At 41.1% G+C, this 19,602-nt stretch overlaps 1 protein-coding gene across 5 annotated transcripts in view; it reads left to right on the forward strand.

The window, feature by feature from the left end:
* The first annotated feature begins 229 nt into the window (after positions 1 to 229).
* The window catches only part of METAP1D (methionyl aminopeptidase type 1D, mitochondrial), an 81,314-nt gene continuing 61,941 nt past the window's right edge, over positions 230 to 19,602 (forward strand). For 3 of the 5 annotated variants that reach the window (XR_007134018.1, XM_047772885.1, XM_047772886.1), the window contains exon 1: positions 601 to 663. Coding sequence is in view for 3 of the 5 variants with exons in the window: in XM_047772885.1 (XP_047628841.1) it covers positions 624 to 663 (40 nt within the window). In the remaining 2 variants the exon portion in view is untranslated. Of the gene's footprint in view, positions 664 to 19,602 lie in introns of all 5 variants that reach the window. The other 2 variants (XM_047772882.1, XM_047772884.1) reach the window with 2 other exon arrangements.

The raw sequence follows: 19,602 nt of genomic DNA on the forward strand, positions 1-19,602 counted from the left end.
GAACGAGAGGTGTCCTTGGGGAAAGAAAAGTCTCCTGTATACCCGCTGTGGTACCCAGAATAGATTTTGTATTTGCACACGGATCCTGTCTTGTCTGTTGTCTCCGCTGAGTAACCTACGTTTCTGGGACAGCAAAGGGGCAGCTGGTGACTTTGAACCAAATTTTACCTTTCACCTAAAATCCAGGGAAATAATTTGCAACAAAGTGGCAGACGATGCAAAGTGCTAGGTTGAACGCTAGATTGTGCTTTATTTTTTTTCCTCCCAACTTTATGTTTCCATGCACCCAAATGTTGATGCTACAAATATTGGGTACCACGCTTACCTGACAGGCTTCTTCCATCCTACCTGGGCGCGGGGGCTCAGAGCGAGCGCGCAAACCGCGGCTGGAGCCCGCCTCTCGCGGCCGGAGCAGGCTCGGCCGGCCGCGGGTTTCCCTACTGGCCCCGGTGCCAGAGCCGCTCTGCCGCCGGGACGCCTGCAGTCAGCCCCCGGCGCGCACGCGCGCTCCCCTCAGGCGGCCTTGTCGCCTCAGGTCTTCGGCAGGGCTGCGCCTCTGGAAGGCTCCAACCAGCGGGGCGGGGCTAGGAGCGAGAGCTCGCGGCCACGTGACCGACGCCAACATGGCGGCGCCCAGCGGCGTCCACCTGCTCGTCCGAAGAGGTAAGCACCTGAAGAACAGCCGGGTGGGGGTGTTTACGGTCGCTCACTCGCTACCCAGTCGGGAACAAGGGATACACGTCCGCGATCAGACACCTCCGCGCACACGAATATGCTTTCCGTTCTACGGACACATGTAGGCACACACGAAGACACTTTGCCACAGAAACAAACCCACATGTGTTCATTTGTCACTCGCCTAGACCACGGCACTGTGTGGCGTCTATTCGCAGTCCCTCCTTGAGATTTATGGGATATTTTCTGAAGTTTTCTTCCCCCATATCAGATCTGTAATTAGCATAACAAATTTATTTATTCCAGCTACGGAGCGATGAACCTAGGTAACTGAAGTGCACGGTCACACCCAGTTGCCGCCGAGAAAGCAACTTGTATCTGTTGTGCCTGTTGACATGACAACACGTCTTTTGGTGAACTTACAAAATGTGATTATTCTCTTCCATTGCCTAGAAGTTAGGAAGAGGTGAATTTGTGTACGGGCTCTCAGTAGGTGTTATACTTGTGTGAGTGGTGAGATTTTAGTAAATGTGCAAATACTTTTGCAGGTGAATCTTTATTGTATTTGAACTGGTTTCTGAAACTTTGTGGCAAAGAACTAAGAAGTAGTTTCAAGGACGAGGGAAGAAAGGAATTAAAATGTTTTGAAGGACTTTATAGATGTCAAACATGTTAAGAACAACAGTCCTATGAGACAAATATTTTCACAGTAAATAGCTACCGTCTAAGGGCCTTTTAAATAGCTGATATTGTGTTGAGCACCTTGTATATGCTAGCTACCTTTTAAATCCCAATGAATTAGGCATTATTCTCTCTGACAAGAAAAGTGAGACAAGACGCTAAGTAACAAGACTAAGATTGCACAGATTGTAAGAAGCAAAATGGGCATTTGAACATGACTGATTTTTTTTTTTTTTTAAGGCCAAACCCCCAGGCATATGGAGGTTCCCAGACTAGGGGTCTACTGCTGGCCTAAGCCACAGCCCCTGCAACGCTGGATGTGAGCAGCGACTGGGACCTACACCACAGCTCAGGGCAGTGCCGCCACCGGATCCTTAATCCACTGAGCCAGGCCAGGTATTGAACCCCCATCCTCATGGATACTACTCAGATTCGTTAACCACTGAGCCACAATGGGAACTTCAACATGAGTGTGTGGTGTTTTATTTGTTTTTGTTTGTTTGTTTTAAGACCTCATTCTCCTGTCCTGTCTTCACAGAAATCATTGTGCAAAGTTCAGGTGAGACAGGATAAGTTTGTTGAGAATGTGTGAAAAGTAAAGAAGATATTTTGAGAGAGGAAGGAGGTTGGTGGGTGGAGAGACTTCGGTCTTTCAGTGTAATACTGTGTTGGTGGAGATGAGTACGGAGTCACAGAAAGATGTGAGGTGAGAAATGTGTAAAGGAAGTATAGTGTAGGCTCTGTTTTGGACTGGTTGGTTGGAAGAGTGGAGGCCAATCGTGAGAGTACAGCCTTGTGAAAAGAGCATCAATTTACATCTCTTAAGATCTGGGCTCCAATCCAAGCTCTATTTACTAATCAAGTTACTTTTCCGTTTCCTTGTTTGACACGAAATAATGGCATTTAGACTTCTTTTTTTGTGCACTGCAGGTAATGGTAAAAAAGGATCTGGGCAGATAGTCAAGGTAGAGGAGGAGCCACAACACACGCACACACATATGTATGCATATGTATATAAGCTCTTTGTGGATTATTGAAATAACATTAGTCTTTTTGGTCACTTATAGTTTTGACAAATGGTGGTTCAGACAATCTTGGAAAAAGTTATTATAGAGATAGCTATAGCGATCCATCTCACTATACTCCACAAGACAGTTATCTTTTGACTAGAAGAGAGGCATCTTCTGATTAGAAGAAGGAGAGAAAGTATGTCATTAGGAAGAGATTTGGAGTTCCCGTTGTGGCGCAGTGGTTAATGAATCCGACTAGGAACCACGAGGTTTCGGGTTCAATCCCTGCCCTTGCTCAGTGGGTCAAGGTTCCGGCGTTGCCGTGAGCTGTGGTGTAGGTCGCAGACGCAGCTCGGATCCTGCGTTGCTGTGGCTCTGGCGTAGGCTGGCAGCTACAGCTCTGATTAGACCCCTAGCCCGGGAACCTCCATATGCCGCGGGAGCGGCCCAAGAAATGGCAAAAAAAAGACAAAAAAAAAAGGAAGAGATTTAGTGATGGGGAAGGGCCCCTTTTTGGACCATCCATAGCTAGTTGTACATTGCAGTCATAGGTAAATTTGATTGCCAGGTAGGAATTTATCCTGAAAGAGCAATGGGATGAGTGTAAAGATATATGAATTAGAATGTAACTTTATAATAATAATACTTGGGAAAAATTGGACAGAATGTGAAATGTCCATTGGTAAGAGAATGGTTAAATAAATTGTGGTTCATTCACGCAGTGGGGTACTATGCAGCCATGAAAAAAGATGGTGTAGATGTAAGGTAGACTTAAATAGTCATGGATGTATATGGAGGAGAAAAGGCTGGATATGGAACAGTAAATTCTACTTATAAAAAAGTTTTACCTTTGTTTCCTTATGTGTATATATGCCCAAAGATATACTGAGAATGATGTTCATCAAAATGTCATTTCCAGATAGTGAGAATGGACTGATTTTTATTTTCTTATACTTGAAGTGTTTAAATTTTAGACATCAAAAAATAGCATTTTTATTTTCCAAAACCGTTTTTTAAAACTGTATAAAGAAAAACAAGCAAACAAATATAAAATATATCAAATGTTTGAATGGGACCAGACCCAGGGGAAAAATGTCTTTTACTATGCATACTCTCTACAGCAAAGCAAAGTGTCTGTGTAATTTATAATATAGGAAAGGAACACCTTTAAGATTTCCATAATCAAAGAATGGTAACTGGAAATTACTCAGACATATTCATTACTATAATTTAAGATGCATATAATGCTATTAATGTTTTCTTAGTCTTTTTTTAGCAAATATTAAAAAATATTGATAAGTGCTTCTGTTCATTTGTTGCTCTGAGGCCATAGATTCTTTTTTTTTTTTTTTTTGTCTTTTTAGGGCCGCACCTGTAGCATATGGAGGTTCCCAGGCTAGGGATCAAATCAGAGCTGCAACTGGTGGCGTACACCACAGCCACAGCGTTGCCAGATCCAAGCCGCGTCTGCAACCTACCACATAGCTCTTGGCAATGCCATATCCCTAACCCACTGACTGAGGCCAGTGATCGAACCTTCGTCCTCATGGATTAATCAGATTGTTTCCTCTGAGCCATTACGGGAACTCCCTTAGATTCTTTCACTGAGAACTGTCTTACCATCGTGGTTTTTCAAAAATTTAATCTCCATGTAGAGGAAGGGCTATTTTACATTTTAAACTAAGTAATCTTTGTCACCTTACCTGAGATCCTTACTATTTCGTATAGCTTCTGTAGGAAAATATATCCTGTTTCATCAAACCAGCTTAGAATTAAAGTTTTGGGATGCAGTCCCTTGGTGATTTGGAAAGTGCTAATGTTAATAAAGAGCTTCCTGTGACTTAAACTCTACTCATGTTGATAGAGGATGGAAACGGATTTTTGCTATATGATTTTTTTTTTTAACAAATACCTTTCAACGCTATTATACTGTGGCTTGTTACTATGTAGATCAAAGCATACTTAACAATCAAACGATGGCCCTAAATTCATACTTGTCCCTTGAGCCATGTGTGCTCTTATGTTTTCATTCCACTTGAAATAGCTTTCTGTAACACATAGTTCCTGTCTCCCATTGAAATTATGAATTTTAGTGCACAGTACAGGGCATTTAGACCCTCAATAATGGACACTGTGCAACAAAAAGATATTTACCCGTATTTGTCGATGTGAAATGATGTTCACAACATATTATTTGTAAAATGCAAGTTATAGAGTGATTTAATATAATTTCATTTTTTTTAAATCAAATACTGATATCTCCATGTGTGTCAAAGTGTATAACATACATATAGAGGGAGAAGGAAAGAGAGAGAGAGAGAATGACATTCACCTAAATGAATGTTTGCAGTGCATGAAACACTCACTTTCCTCAAGCTTTGGGAATCTTTGAAAATGCAGAGTGGATGCTACATATCTTTGGGAATTTGGCAAAGATGGAAGGAGAATAATATACATGCAGGGCTTCTTTTTTTTTTCCCTGTCTTTTTAGGGCCACACCCGCCTCATATGGAGGTTTCCAGGCTAGGGGTTGAATCAGAGCTGTAGCTGATGGCCACAGCCACAGGAATGCCAGACCCAAGCCACGTCTGCAACCTATACCACAGCTCATGGCAATGCTGGATCCTTAACCCACTGAGTGAGGCCAGGGATTGAACCCTCATCCTCATGGATACAAGTTGGGTTTGTTACCACTGAGCCAAAATGGGAACCCCATGCATGGCATCATTTGAACATCATCTTGTTTTACAGTTAAAACAGTTTTTTCTTGGAGTTCCTGTCGAGGCTCAGAGGTAAGGAACCCAACTAAGATCCATGAGGACACAGGTTCAATCCCTCGCCTTGATCAGTGGGTTAAGGATCTGGCGTTCCCGTGAGCTGTGGTGTAGGTTGCAGACGTGGCTCAGATCCTGCGTTGCTATGGCTGTGGTGTAGGCGGGCAGCTCTGATTTGACCCCTAGCCTGGGAACTTCCATGTGCTGTGCATGAAGCCCTCAAAAGACCAAAAAAAAAAAGTTTTTTTCTTGTAGAGATTGGATTTTCTTTCTTAGCTGGGATCAACTCCATGTGTGGAGAATTTCAAATATACAGAAAAGTAGGGAGGGTAGGACCCATCACCTAGTTACAGTAGTCATCAACTTATGGTGTCTTGTTTCATCTTTATCCCAGCCACCTCCCCTCCCCCAGGTTGGTTTGTTTTGAAGTGCATTCCAATGCATAATTTCATCTGTAGACTTTTCATTGCATGGCTTTAAAAACCAGGAGCATTTTTAATTTTCTTCATATATTGTACTTCTTAGTTCTAGAATTTTCATTTGGTTCTTTCCTTACAGTTTCCATTAATCTGTTGAATTTCCCTGGTGTTTACTTATGTCCATCTTTTCCTTTAAGTACTTGTACAAATGTATTTGTAATAGCTGTTTTAAAGTTCTTATCTGTTAATCTGTCATCTGGGTGATCTCAGGGTCTGGTTCTGTTTTATTGACTGCTTTTTTTTTCTTGATTGTGGATCACTGTTTTCTGCTTCTTCATATGTTATCTAATAATGTATTTATATATGATATAATAGATAGTACCTTGTAGAGATTATGTTGTTTTTCTTTAAAATATGTCAAATTTTATTCTGACAGGCAGTTAAATTACTGCCAGATCTTTTGATTTTGCTGGGCTTGATTTTATTCTTTGGCAGGGTGGATCTGTGTGTTTTGTTCTTAGTCCCAGAGTATGGCCCTTACTCTAGGGCAGAGTTCAGCAAACTTTTTCTGTAAAGGGCCATATAGTAAATATCTTAGACTTTTTGTGGGCTCTGTGGTCTCTGTTGCAGCTACTCAAAGCTGCTGATATAGTACAAAGGCACCAATGACAGTATGTAAACAAATGAGCATAGCTATGTTCCAATAAAACTTTATTTACAAAAAAGACATTGAGGAAGATTTGGCCCACAGGTCTTAATTTGCCCATCCTTGCTCTGTTAGTGTATGGTGAAGTCTCAATTGGTCTTTCTGGTCCCATTGAACATGGCTCAGTGAGGCTTGTCTTCTCTGCTTAGGCTAGGACTTCACCCTCTCCCAGCCCTGCAACTTCTGGAATCTCTATTCAGCTCTCAGCCTTGTAGCGGCCACTGCCTGGTAGACTTTGTGCCTCTCTCATGTCCAGTACCCTCAGTACCCTGCCACTCAAATTTCAGCAGCCAACATTCTGCTCTCTGCCTCCCTAACTAAATAGCAAGGTGCAGTGCTTGGCTTGGGTTCCACCTCCCAATGCCACATTTAAGATGATTTCCCCAGGCTAATCTGGGATCAACTCGAGTATTTATTTACCCTCAAAGTTCACTGGTGATCATTACTTAGCTCTGCTGACTTATTAAGAATTTGCAAAATGGTAATATTTTAATTTAGTCATTCCTTCTTCATTTATTAGCTAAGAAGGAAACTTTTTCATCAGATATTTTATTACCCTGATAGACCTCATCCTCAAAGTTAAGTGTTTGATTTGTTCTATGTATATACCAGTTTTTAAAATAACAAGTTTATCCTCCAAAAGTGACCAATGAGTTTAGAAATGTGTGGATATTTTTTTTCTTTGCTTTTTAGGGCCACACCTGAGGTGTATGGAAGTTCCAAGGCTGGGGGTCGAGTTGGAGCTGCTGCTGCTGGCCACAGCCACATCAGATCTGAGCTGTGACTGTGACCTACACCACAGCTCATGGCAACGCCAGATCCTTAACCCACTGAGCAAGGCCAGAGATCAAACCTGCAACCTCATGATTCCTAGTTGGATTTGTTTCTGCTGCGCCATGATGAGAACTCCCTGGATTTATTTTTAATTGTGCATCTACTTCCTTAATTTTCTGAAAGTATATGAAAGGATCGTGCAGTATCGAAATATAATCCTATTCATCCCAGGTTCACAAGGATGGTTCAACACATACAAATCAATCAAGGTAATACACCACATTAATAAAAGAATAGTCAAAAACCACATGATCATCTCAATAGACACAGAAAAAGCATTTGACAAAGTCCAACATTCACTCATGATAAAAATTCTTACCATAGTGGGTGTAGAGGGACCATACCCTGACATAATCAAAGCCATTTATGACAAACCCACAGCAAATATAATACTCAATGGAGAAAAGCTGAAAGCCTTCCTACTAAACAAGACAAGGATGCCCACTTTCACCACTGTTATTCAACATGGTACTGGAAGTCCTAGCCACAGCAATCAGACAAGCAAAAGAAATAAAAGGGGGAGTTCCCAGCGTGGCGCAGTGGTTAACGAATCCAACTAGGAACCATGAGGTTGTGGGTTCAGTCCCTGCCGTTGCTCAGTAGGTTAACGATCCGGCGTTGCCGCGAGCTGTGGTGTAGGTTGCAGACGCGGCTCGGATCCTGCGTTGCTGTGGCTCTGGTGTAGGCCGGTGGCTACAGCTCCGATTGGACCCCTAGCCTGGGAACCTCCATATGCCGCAGGGGCGGCCCAAGAAATAGCAAAAAGACAAAAAAAAAAAAGAAAAGAAATAAAAGGTATCCAGATTGGAAGAGAAGTAAAATTGTCACTATATGCAGATGACATGATATTATATATATATATAGAAAATCCTAAGGACTACACACAAAAACTACTTGAAATGATGAACGAATTCGGCAAAGTAGCAGGATATAAGATCAACATTCAGAAATCAGTCGCATTTCGCATTTCTGTATACTAACAATGAAATAGAAAAGAAATACAGAAATACAATACCTTTTAAAATCACACCCAAAAAAATTAAATACCTGGGAATAAATCTGACCAAGGAGGTGAAAGACTTACATGCTGAGAACTATAAAACATTAAACAAGGAAATTAAAGAGGATGCAAAGAAATGGAAAGATATTCCATGCTCCTGGGTTGGAAAAATTAATGTTGTAAAAATGGCCATTACTATCCAAAGCAATCTACAGATTCAGTGCCATCCCTATCAAATTACCCAGGACATTTTTCACAGAACTAGAACAAACAATCCAAAAATTTATGTGGAACCATAAAAGACCCAGAATTCACAAAGTAATCCTGAAGAACAAAAACCAAGCAGGAGGCTTCTCTCTCCCAGACTTCAGGCAATATTACAAAGCCACACTCATCGAGACAGTGTGGTACTGGTACCAAAACAGACAGACAGACCAATGGAACAGAATAGAGAACCCAGAAATAAACCCAGACACCTACGGTCACTTAACCTTCAACAAAGGAGGCAAAAATATAAAATGGGAAAAAGACAGTCTTTTCAACAAGCGGTGCTGGGAAATTGGACAGCTGCATGTAAATCAATGAAACTGGAACGCACCCTCACACCATGCACAAAAATAAACTCAAAATGGCTTGAACAGTTAAATGTAAGACAAGACACCCTAAAACTCCTAGAAGAGAACATAGGCAAAACATTCTCTGACATCAATCTTACAAATGTTTTCTCAGGTCAGTCTCCCAAGGCACCAGAAATCAAAGCAAAAATAAACCAAGGGGGGGGGGGGGGGGGAGAGTGGGTTGGGGGGGGATAAATAAATAAATGAATAAACCAATGGGACCTAATCAAACTGACATGCTTTTGTACAGCAAAGGAAAGCATTAAAAAGCACAAAAAGACAACTTACAGAATGGGAGAAAATAGTTTCAAATGATGCAAATGACAAGGGCTTAATCTCTAAAATATACAACTTATACAACTCAACAGCAAAAAAGCCAACAACCCAACTGAAAAATGGGCAAAAGACCTGAATAGACATTTATCCAAAGAAGATCTACAAATGGCCAACAAGCACATGAAAAAATGCTCAACATCCCTGATTATTAGAGAAATGCAAATCAAAACTACTATGAAAAAAAAAAGGGGGGGGGGAGTTCCCGTCGTGGCGCAGTGGTTAACGAATCCGACTAGGAACCATGAGGTTGCGGGTTCGATCCCTGCCCTTGCTCAGTGGGTTAAGGATCAGGCGTTGCCGTGAGCTGTGGTGTAGGTTGCAGACTCGGCTCAGATCCCGAGTTGCTGTGGCTCTGGCGTAGGCCAGTGGCTACAGCTCCGATTCGACCCCTAGCCTGGGAACCTCCATGTGCCGAGGGAGCGGCCCGAAGAAATAGCAAAAAGACAAAAAAAAAACAAAAACAAAACAAAACTATTATGAAGTTCCACCTCCCACCAGTCAAAATGACCGTCATTAATAAATCCACAAATAGCAAATGCTGGAGAGGGTGTGGAGAAAAGGGGGCCCTCCTGCACTGTTAGTTGGGAATGTAAGATGGTACGACCACTATGGAAAACAGTATGGAGGTGCCTTAGAAAACTAAATATAGAACTACCATATGATCCAGCAATCCCACTCTTGGGCATATATCTGGACAAAACTTTCCTTGAAAAAGACACTTGCACCCACTTGTTCATTGCAGCACTATTCACAGTAGCCAAGACATGGAAACAACAACAAACATGTCCATCAACCAATGATTGGATTAGGAAGATGTGGTGTATATATACACAATGGAATACTAGTCAGCCATAAAAGAGAAGAAAATAATGCCATTCGCACCAACCTGGATGTAACTGGAGACTCTCATACTCAGTGAAGTTAGTTAGAAAGAGAAAGACAAATACCATATGATATCACTTATATCTGGAATCTAATATATGGCACAAATGAACCTTTCCACAAAAAGAAAATCATGGACTTGGAGAATAGACTTGTGGTTGCCAGGGGAGTGGGATGGACTGGGAATTTGGGGTTAATAGGTGCAAACTACTGCCTTTGTAATGGATAAGCAATGAGATCCTGCTGTGTAGCACTGGGAACTATATCTAGTCACTTGTGATGGAGCATGATGGAGGATAATGTGAGAAAAAGAATGTATATGTGTGTGAATGGGTCAGTTTGCTGTACAGTAGAAAATAGAACACTGTAAACCAGCTATAATGGAAAAGATAAAAATCATTATATAAAAAAAAGAAATATAATCCTAAAGCAAGATTGTAAGAGTCAAGAAAGAAGAGCTAAAACAATGGACAGAAATAGCGTTAAAAAAATAAATTTAGGGAATTTTTCCAATAACATGTTAAAGTGGAAGATTATGGAGTAATAAAGGATTGAATGTCTTCCAGTGTTTGTTGCAAGTTGAGCCTTACGATATTACCCATTCACATTACAACAAGAGCTTCAGTTTTTTATCTAGTGAAATGTCAGATCTTGTCCTTAGAATAATGTGCTTCTTAACATCTAAAGAGTGATTGTGTATCAGAAAAGGCAGTTGGGTAAAGATCTGATTTTGGATCCTGTCTCTACAACTTACTGTCACATGAATTTAAGAAGTAACTTGGGTTTCCCATTGTGGCTCAGTGGAAACTAGTATCCACGAGGATGTGGATTTGACCTCTGGCCTCGCTCAGTGGGTTAAGGATCTGGCATTGCCGTGAGCTGTGGTGTAGTTTGCAGATGCGGCTTGGATCTAATGTTGCTGTGGCTGCAGCATAGGCTGGTGACTACAGCTCCAATTCGACCTCTACCCTGGGAACTTCCATATGCGGTGTAGGCTGGTATCTACAGCTCCTGCTTGACCTCTGCCATGGGAACTTTAGGTTATGGCCCTAAAAAAAAGGAAAAAAAAAGTAACTTAATTTTCCACTCAACTTTGTTATGAACCTAAAGCTGCTCTAAAAAGTAAGTCTATTAAAAAAAAAAAAACAACCTTTTTGAATTTCACTTTCTTCATCTGTTTTTTAAAAAAGAAGGTATAAAATTATCTAAATCAAATGAAGATTAAGAAATTAAGTGAGAGAACTTGTGACAGCATCTAGCACAAAAGCAATTACAAGGAAGCCAGGATAAAAGGGAGGGGACATAAGAGTCCCTCTTCGTGAGATAAGTGTCAATGAATCAAGACAATCTAAGGTGGTTTCTTTTTTTTTTTTTTTTAAGTTTTATTGAAGTATAGTTCCTTTACAAAGCTGTGATAATTTCTGCTGTACAACAAAGGGACGCAGTCATACATATACACATATCCATTCTCTCTCAGATTCTTTTCAAATACAGTGGGAAGACAGAGGATGAACTCTATATATGTAAAATTTCGTTTATATGAGCTCTTTCCTGAAGGAAAACATGAGTTGCTTTCATTAAGTTCTTGAAATAAGATGTGACTTGAAAAAAAAAACAAAAAGCAAACCTCTCTTGGAATATCACTATTCTTTGATATTCCTCCTATTGAGAGTTGGTGTCTGTGTCCCTTTGCCTTAGGTCTAGATGTCTTGTGACTCCTTTAATTGAAAGAGAATTGGGGAGGTGATGCTGTTTGACTTTCAAGATTGTCATGAAAGGAGAGGCAGCTTCTGCTTTGTTCACTGGAATAGTCATGCTGGGAGCCTGGGGTGCCTTGTAAGAAACCCATCTACCCTGGGGCTTGCCATGTTGTGAGGAAGCCAAGCCACTTGGAGAAGTTCCTTGAAGTTTATCCGATCAGGAGACCTAATCTTTGAGTCATCCCAGTGCAGACACCAGACATGTGAGTGAATGAGCCTTCAGATTATTCCAGGCCTCAGCCATAGAGTCATCCCCAGCCAAGTATTCTTTTTTAAAAATGTGTTTAAATTTAATTTTATATTGGAGTATAGTTGATTTACAATGTTGTGTTGGTTTCAGGTGTACAGCAAAGTGATTTGGTTATACATATATCCATTCTTTTTCAGATTCTTTTCCCATGTAGGTTATTACAGAATACTGAGTAGAGTTCCCTGTGCTATGTAGCAAGTCCTTGTGAATTATCTGTTTTGTATGTCGTAGTGTGTATATCCCAAACTCCTAATTTATCCCCCCCCCACCAGGCTTTCCCTTTAGTAACCTTGTTTGTTTTCAAAGTCTGTGAGTCTGTTGCTGTTTTATAAATAAGTTCATTTGTATCATTTTTTTAATTCCATTTGTAAGTGATATCATATAATTGCCTTTTCTGTTTGACTTACTTCACTTAATATGATAATCTCTGGGTCCATTCATGTTGTGGCAAATGACTTATTTCATTCTTTTTTCATGGCTTAGTAATTTTCCATTGTATACATGTACTGCCTCTTCTTTATCCATTTCTCTGTTGAAGGACATTTAGGTTGCTTCCTTCTATGTGTTAGCTATTGTAAATAGTGCTGCAGTGAACATGGGAGTGCATGTGTCTTTTCAAATTATTGTTTTATTTAGGTAGATGCCTAGGAGTGGGATTTCTGGATCATATGGTACCTCTATTTTCAGGTTTTTTTAAGGAGCCACCATACTGTTCTCCATAGTGGTTGGACCAATTTATATTCCTGCCAACAGTGTGGGAGGGTTCCCTTTTCTCTACACCCTTTATTGTTTGTAGACCTTTTGACAATGACCTTTCCAACCAGTGTGAGGTGATACCTCATTGTAATTTAGATTTGCATCTCTAATAATTAGTAATGTCTTTTCATCTGCTTTTTGGCCATCTACGTATATTCTTGGCGAAATGTCTGTTTAGATCTTCTGGCCATTATTTGATTTTTTTTTTTTTAAATGTATAGAGCTGCATGAAATGTTTGTATATTTTGGAGATTAATCCCTTGTTGGTCTCTTCTTTTGCAAATATTTTCTCCCATTCTGTGGGTTGTCTTTTCATTTTGTTTATGATTTCCTTTGCTATGCAAAAGCTTTTAAATTTAATTAGATCTCATTTGTTTATTTTTTGTTTTTATTTTCATTACTCTAGGAGTTGGATCCAAAAAGATATTGCTCAACTTATGTCAAAAGAGTGTTCTGCCTATGTTTTCCTCTAGGAATTTTATAGTATCCTGTCTTACATTTAGGCCAGCCAAGTCTTCTTGACTAAGGGCCTCAGACATCATGCCACCTCAGACTTCATTTCCAAATTCCTGACCCAAATAATCCATGAGCATAATAAAATTATTAGTTTTTTAAAAAACACTGCTAAGTTTTGGGTAAGTTTTTACACAATAATAGTAACTAGAACCATATAGGATATCTAAGAGCCAGCAATAATTCATTTTCAGAGGAAAACCTAAAGAACCACTTGTAGGGAGTATATGCAGTCAGGTAGTCACAAAATGTCTCCCATAGAACTTTATGACATAGGTGTGGAGTCACCACATATAACAAATGTGGCTTATCACCATATACTTGTAATTTATTCATAGTCTAGATGAAGTTTATCAGTCTGGAGTCACTTTTATCATAACTGATATTACTCATAATCATGGCTGGCTCTCCACATTCACCAGGTTTCCAAGGAGGATGGAGCTAGTAGGTTAACCCAAGGTCAAATGTATCAATAGAGATATATCCATTGAGAAAAGCAAAGTAAGAATATTAATATGGGGCAGAATAGAATTTAGGGCAAAAAGCATCAAACAGAGCAAAGAGATTTATGGACCTTTTTCCTGTCTACAGTCACTCTCCCCTTAATGATCTCGTCAGTCCTTTGACTCTAATAACTTATTAAGCTGTTGACTCCCCGTATTTATGCCCCCAACCAAGACATTTCTCTTAAATTCCAGACTCTGCTTCCATAACATTTCCAAATGGATGTCTCATAGACATGTCAAAATCAACATGTCCAAAACTCCAAAACTGGTACCTCTAATCTCTTCCCGAAAATTTCCTCCACTCCAAAGACTTCCCTAACTTTGTTGTTGGCAATTTTATCCTGTCAGTTTCTCAGACTATAACCCTTTGAATCACCCCAATTCCTTTCTTTCTCTTACTTTGTATCCAGTGTGTCAAGAAATCCCACTGAATCTACCTTTAAGGTATACCCAGAATACATTTTTGTCTCCCTGGTGTTACCACCCTGAGTTGAGTCGCTTTCATATCTTACCTAGATGACTGCAGTAACCCCACCCAACAGTCTCCCTGCTTCTACTCTTGCCCTCTTATACTGGATTCTCAACACAGCAGCCAGACTGAACCTTAAAAAATGCTAAGTCGTATGTCATTCTTTTGCTCAAACCTCTTTCACTCAGGGTAAAAGCCAAAGTCCTTATAATGTTCTATAAGGCCCTGCTTATAGCACTTAACACTTTCTAACACGCTGTATGATTTTTGTTGTATTTTCTCTTGCTTACTCCCTAACTAGAATGTAAGTTTGGCAAAGAGAGGAACTTTTGTTTTGTTACTTGATGTATCTCAAGCATCTGTAATGATTCCTGGCACATAATAAGCATTCTAAAAGATTTTTTAAATGAATGAATAAAAGGTGGCTAGTTGATGGTGATATGATAAAGTTATTAATAATGAATCTTTATAAGTCAAATAGCATGTTAAAATCATATAGGTAGAGCTGTTAAAAGTAAAAGGAAAAATGGGTAAAACCACAATCATAACAGGAAACTTTAGCATGCCTCTAATTTGGCACTTTAAGTAGGCATAATAAGGTTACTGGATTTCAGAATGTTATAATTAGCAAATTTGATTTAATATTAAATTTGATAGCTTAGATCAAGGAATTTTTAAAAATAAATGTGTAATAGGATAAAAGTTGGTAAGTTATGCCACTAAAAACCTCAATAAGTTCTAGAAAGGAAAACTGTGTAAACTGCATTCTCTGATCACAAAGCAATAATACACAAATTAATGGGGCGAGAGAAGAGATTTGATCCAGGTGTTGTGGAAGCACAGAAGGAACCTAGCTAGTGCGGGATGTGCCATTTACACTGTCCTGGACTTGGAATATACAGTTCTAATCCTCCATGAGTTCACAGTCCTTTGGTGGAATCAGACATGTAAATCAATTTTGCAGCAGAGTAAGATGCACAGATAGGGGTAAGCAAGTGATGCCCTGGGATCATCCAGTAGAGACTGAGGAGCCTTCACCTTCACGGAGGAGAGGACTCTCCTGAGTCCTGTGCAAGGAGGGCCTGCTCAGATGAAGGAGTATGGAAACAATGAAGGCCTCTTGTCCAAAGGCATAGAGATCAGTGAGAGCCCATGTAGCCTTCTGGGAGCTTTGCTGGTGAGAGGTGAGAGCTAGGGAGTAGCCAGAGGGGAGGGTGGTGATGCTACTTTTGGCAGTAGAAATACAGAATTTGGGGACCACTTGAATGGGACAGCTAAGGCATGTGTGTGAGAAGGGGTACAGATAGCAGACTCCTGCTCCCTTAGGGTTGGAGGAAATGATAGATGTGCTTGCAGACAGTTTTTCAGCTGGGAGAGGGGACAGAAAATTGAAGAAGCTCCTCGTCCCCCAGTTACTTCTATTTCTTTCTGTACTTTTTTGCAGAGATTAGAGATGAAATGAGGTAGGGGGTTGGGAAATAGGAGGGGAAAATAATGATAAGGGATAATAGATGGATTGCCCAGCAGTGTTGAGATCCAAGTGAGAGACCATGTATTTGTAGTGGCCCCTTCATTGTCACTGTGTGATTTTCCCCAAATGGGCATCATCCTGGGTGTATATGGGTGTGAAGGTAGATAGTTGGACTGCTTGGAATTTTCCAGATGGATCCCTGGAACTACCAGGGAGTAAGAGGAGGGGGGGAGTAGGTGTTAGCAAGAGGGGGTTGAATCAGTGAATTCTAGAGTCTAGCCTATCTGGAAGTTTCCAGAGGACATGGACCTTGTCTATTTTGTTTGTTTCTGGGCTCATTATTATTGCAGTGAATAATCTAGAGTATAAAAGTCGAAAGAGAAGAAGCTGATAGTTTGGAGGGAAAAGGCATCGTCCTATGATGAGAATTTCCAGCGAGCACGTAGAACAGGTACAATGGGAATGAAGAGTGAGGGAACATTAGGGGGTAGTAGTCCCGAGTTTCAAGCTGAAAGTGACTTCTGAACTGGATCAGATGGTTTTTGGTTTGACTGGAGAAAAACCAAATACATATAACAATGCAAAACAGTACGATAGTGCTCTGGGGCTGAAAGGAAGGAAAGATGATTGGGGCTAGAGTGGTCACTTCACAGAATTGGTCCTTGAAGGATGAGTGAGGTGGAGGGGTGGAGGAGGGGCATTCCTAAGTGAGTAAGGCAGCAGTGGGAAATCATGTGAATACAGGAAAAGTCCAGACATGTTCAGAGAGTTCTGGAATGGAGGGCTTGGCTGGAGCTGAGAGTTTGCGTAGGAGAGTTTTAGGAGAGGAAAATTAATCATACAAGTTAGGGCCAGGTGGTGGAGGACCTTGAAAGCCAGCTTAAGGTTTATCTTAACAGCCGCAGAGACTGATGAAGGTTTTTGACAAATAAGTGAAATGGTGTCTCTATTTTAATCTGCTGTCAGGGGTGCTCTGGGTGTATTGGAGAGAGAAAGCTATGGTATCAGTTGGGAGGTTATGGTAGAAACAAGGTCATAGGGGCTTGAATCAGGGAGAGATAGACGCAAGAGAAATGCTACATAGGAGGAGGAATCAGGACCTGAAGAAGGAGAAGGACTGTCAAAGCAGAGGAGAAAGAGTTCGCAGAAAATGGAGAACCTGGTCAGGAAAAGAGACTCAGGAGGAAATTTCAGAATGACTCAGTATGGGTCAGTGAAACTGGCCACTTGGAAGTCATAGTGATTTAGACGAAAATTTTAGCAGTGAAAGGAAAAATGAAACGTGATGTTGGTTGGAGTTCCCTGATGGCTCGGTGGGTTAAGGATCTGGCATTGTCACTGCTGCAGTTACTACAATGGCTTGAGTTGAATCCTTGGCCCGGGAACCCGCATACCATGGGTGAGGCCAGAAGCAAAAGTTATGGTGGTAGCCAGAACGAAGTGTGGAGGTTCATGGTTCTTTTTTCAATAGCAACTTTATTGAGACGTAATTCACAGACCATACAATTCACCTACTTAAAGTGTACAACTCAGTGGTATTTAGGGTACCCAGAGTTCTGCAGTCATCATCGCCATCAATTTTACATTTTCATCACCCTCCAAACAAATCTCTTACCCACCTGCAGTCTCTCCCCAATCCACCTGTCCCCACAGCCCTGGGTAACCACTAGGCTTTCTGGCACTATAGATTTCCTATCCTAGACAGTTCAAATAAGGGGAATCATATAATATATTGTTTTCTGTGACTGGCTTCCTTCACTTAGCACTGTTAGTACTCTGTCTCTTTTTACTGCCAAGTAACATTCTGCTGAATAGGATGTCATATGTGGTTTATCCATTTGCCAATTGTTGGACTTTTGAGGTATATCCACTTTTTTGATAATGCTGCTGTGGACATTTGTGTACAAGTTTTGTGTGGATATATGTTTGTTTCTGACAGTAGAGGCCCTGACTATGTTTAGAAGCAGAGGGAAGGAAAGCAACTGGTAAGGAATAAGGACCTTTGTATATTCTGGAGAGCAGGGGCCTTCCTGGAGAGAAAGCAGAGCCAAAAGAAGTGGAAAGGAATGAAAGATAGAGAAAGGAGAGAATTTCCCTGGAAGTGGGGAGAGTGTCTCTACCTCTACAACAGGAGTGAAAAATAGTGGGAATTTCTTTTTCTAGAAAGGAAACACTTTGAAAAATATATATTTTGCTATTTTAGGGCCACACCCTTGGCATATGGAGGTTCCCAGGCTAGGGGTCAAATCGGAACTGTAGCCGCTGACCTATGGCCACAGCTACAGCAACGTGGGATCCAAGCCACGTCTGGAACCTACACCACAGCTCACGGCAATGCCATGTCCTTAACCCACTGAGTAAGGCCAGGGATCAAACCCACTCCTCATGGATCCTAGTCGGGTTCGTTAACCCCTGAGCCACAAAGGGAACTCCTGAAAATGTTTTCTGATAATAAAAGTCATACGAGGAAGGTTGTAAAAACAGGCTAAGAATGTGGGTTCTCTGGATTTCCTGCCTTGGCTCAGTGGTAACAAACCGACTAGTATCTATGAGGACAAGAGTTTGATCCCTGGCCTTGCCCAGTGGGTTAGGGATCCAGCATTGGTTAGGGATCCAGCATTGCTGTGAGCTGTGGTGTAGGTTGCAGACACGGCTCAGATCCCGAGTTTCTGTGGCTCTGGTGTAGGCTGGTGACCACAGCTCCAATTTGACCCGTAGCCAGGGAACATCCATATGCCAAGAATATGGCCCTAAAAAGACAGGAAAAAAAAAAAAAAAAAAGAATGTGGGTTCTCAGGTCAGGCTTCTCAGGTTCAAATCCTGTTGCTGCTGCTTACTAGTTATGGCAGCTTGAGCATGTTAGTTAACCTACCCATGCTTCCTTCAGTTTATTCATTTTTAAAATGGGGTTGAGATAAGTACTCACTTTACTAAGCTATTAGGAGGATTAAAGTAGTAAGGCCTGTGGTGCAGCTGTATTAGTTACCTACTACTGTGTAATAAATTACCCCAAACAACAAACATTTATGCCACAGTTTTTGAGGGCCAGGAATCCCTGTGTGGCTTAGCCAGGTACCTCTGGCTCAGGAGCTCTCCTGAGGTTGCACTTGAGCTGGTGGCTGGAGAGCTGCAGTCACTCCACCTCTTGACTGGGACCAGGGGACCCACTTCCAGGTTCACACACATGGCTCTTGGTGGGCCTCCGTTTCTTGTGGAGACTTTGCTTTCTTGCTACCTGTGTCTCTCCATCTTACTGTCTACAACATGGCAGCCTGCTTCTTCCAGAACTAGTGCTCCAAGGAGGATACCTGCTTGCCTAGAGTGGCAGAGGCCAGTCTTTTATAACCTAGTCTCAGCATGACATCCCATCCCTCCTGCCATTTGCTGTCAGTCACACAGATGAGCATAGTGTGGCAGACCAGGGTGTGAATACCAGGAGTCACTGTGGACCATCTTGGCTACCACAGTTCTTAGCACAATGTGTGACACATAATGAGCCCTTAATAACTCCAGTCGACTCTTGGATCACACAGATTTGAACTGCACAGGTCCTCTTACACATGGATGTTTTTTCCATAATAAATACTACAGTGCTGCTCAGTCCACAGATACTGAGGGCCAACTATTTAGATGCAGATATTTGCCTGAGAGGCAGATATTTGTCAGCACCCTTAACTGCCACGTTGTTGTTCAGTGGGCAACTGCATTCATAGTGGAAGTATTAAGATATCATGCAAATGTATAAAGAAGAAAGTAAAAGTCACTCATTATCTCACCATTCAGTTAAAATTGGCATTTCTAGAATTATTTTTTTCCTTAAGAAGGGCTAATAGTAAATATGACCATTATTTCTAAAGATTTCTTCCACATCCAGAAGAGAAAGCTTGTTAATTACTGTAAAATTAACGTAGGAAAATTAGCTTTTGAGATCCTTTTATTTCTC

The sequence above is a fragment of the Phacochoerus africanus genome, chromosome 3 (genome assembly GCF_016906955.1).
Source record: "Phacochoerus africanus isolate WHEZ1 chromosome 3, ROS_Pafr_v1, whole genome shotgun sequence".
Lineage (NCBI taxonomy): Eukaryota > Metazoa > Chordata > Mammalia > Artiodactyla > Suidae > Phacochoerus > Phacochoerus africanus.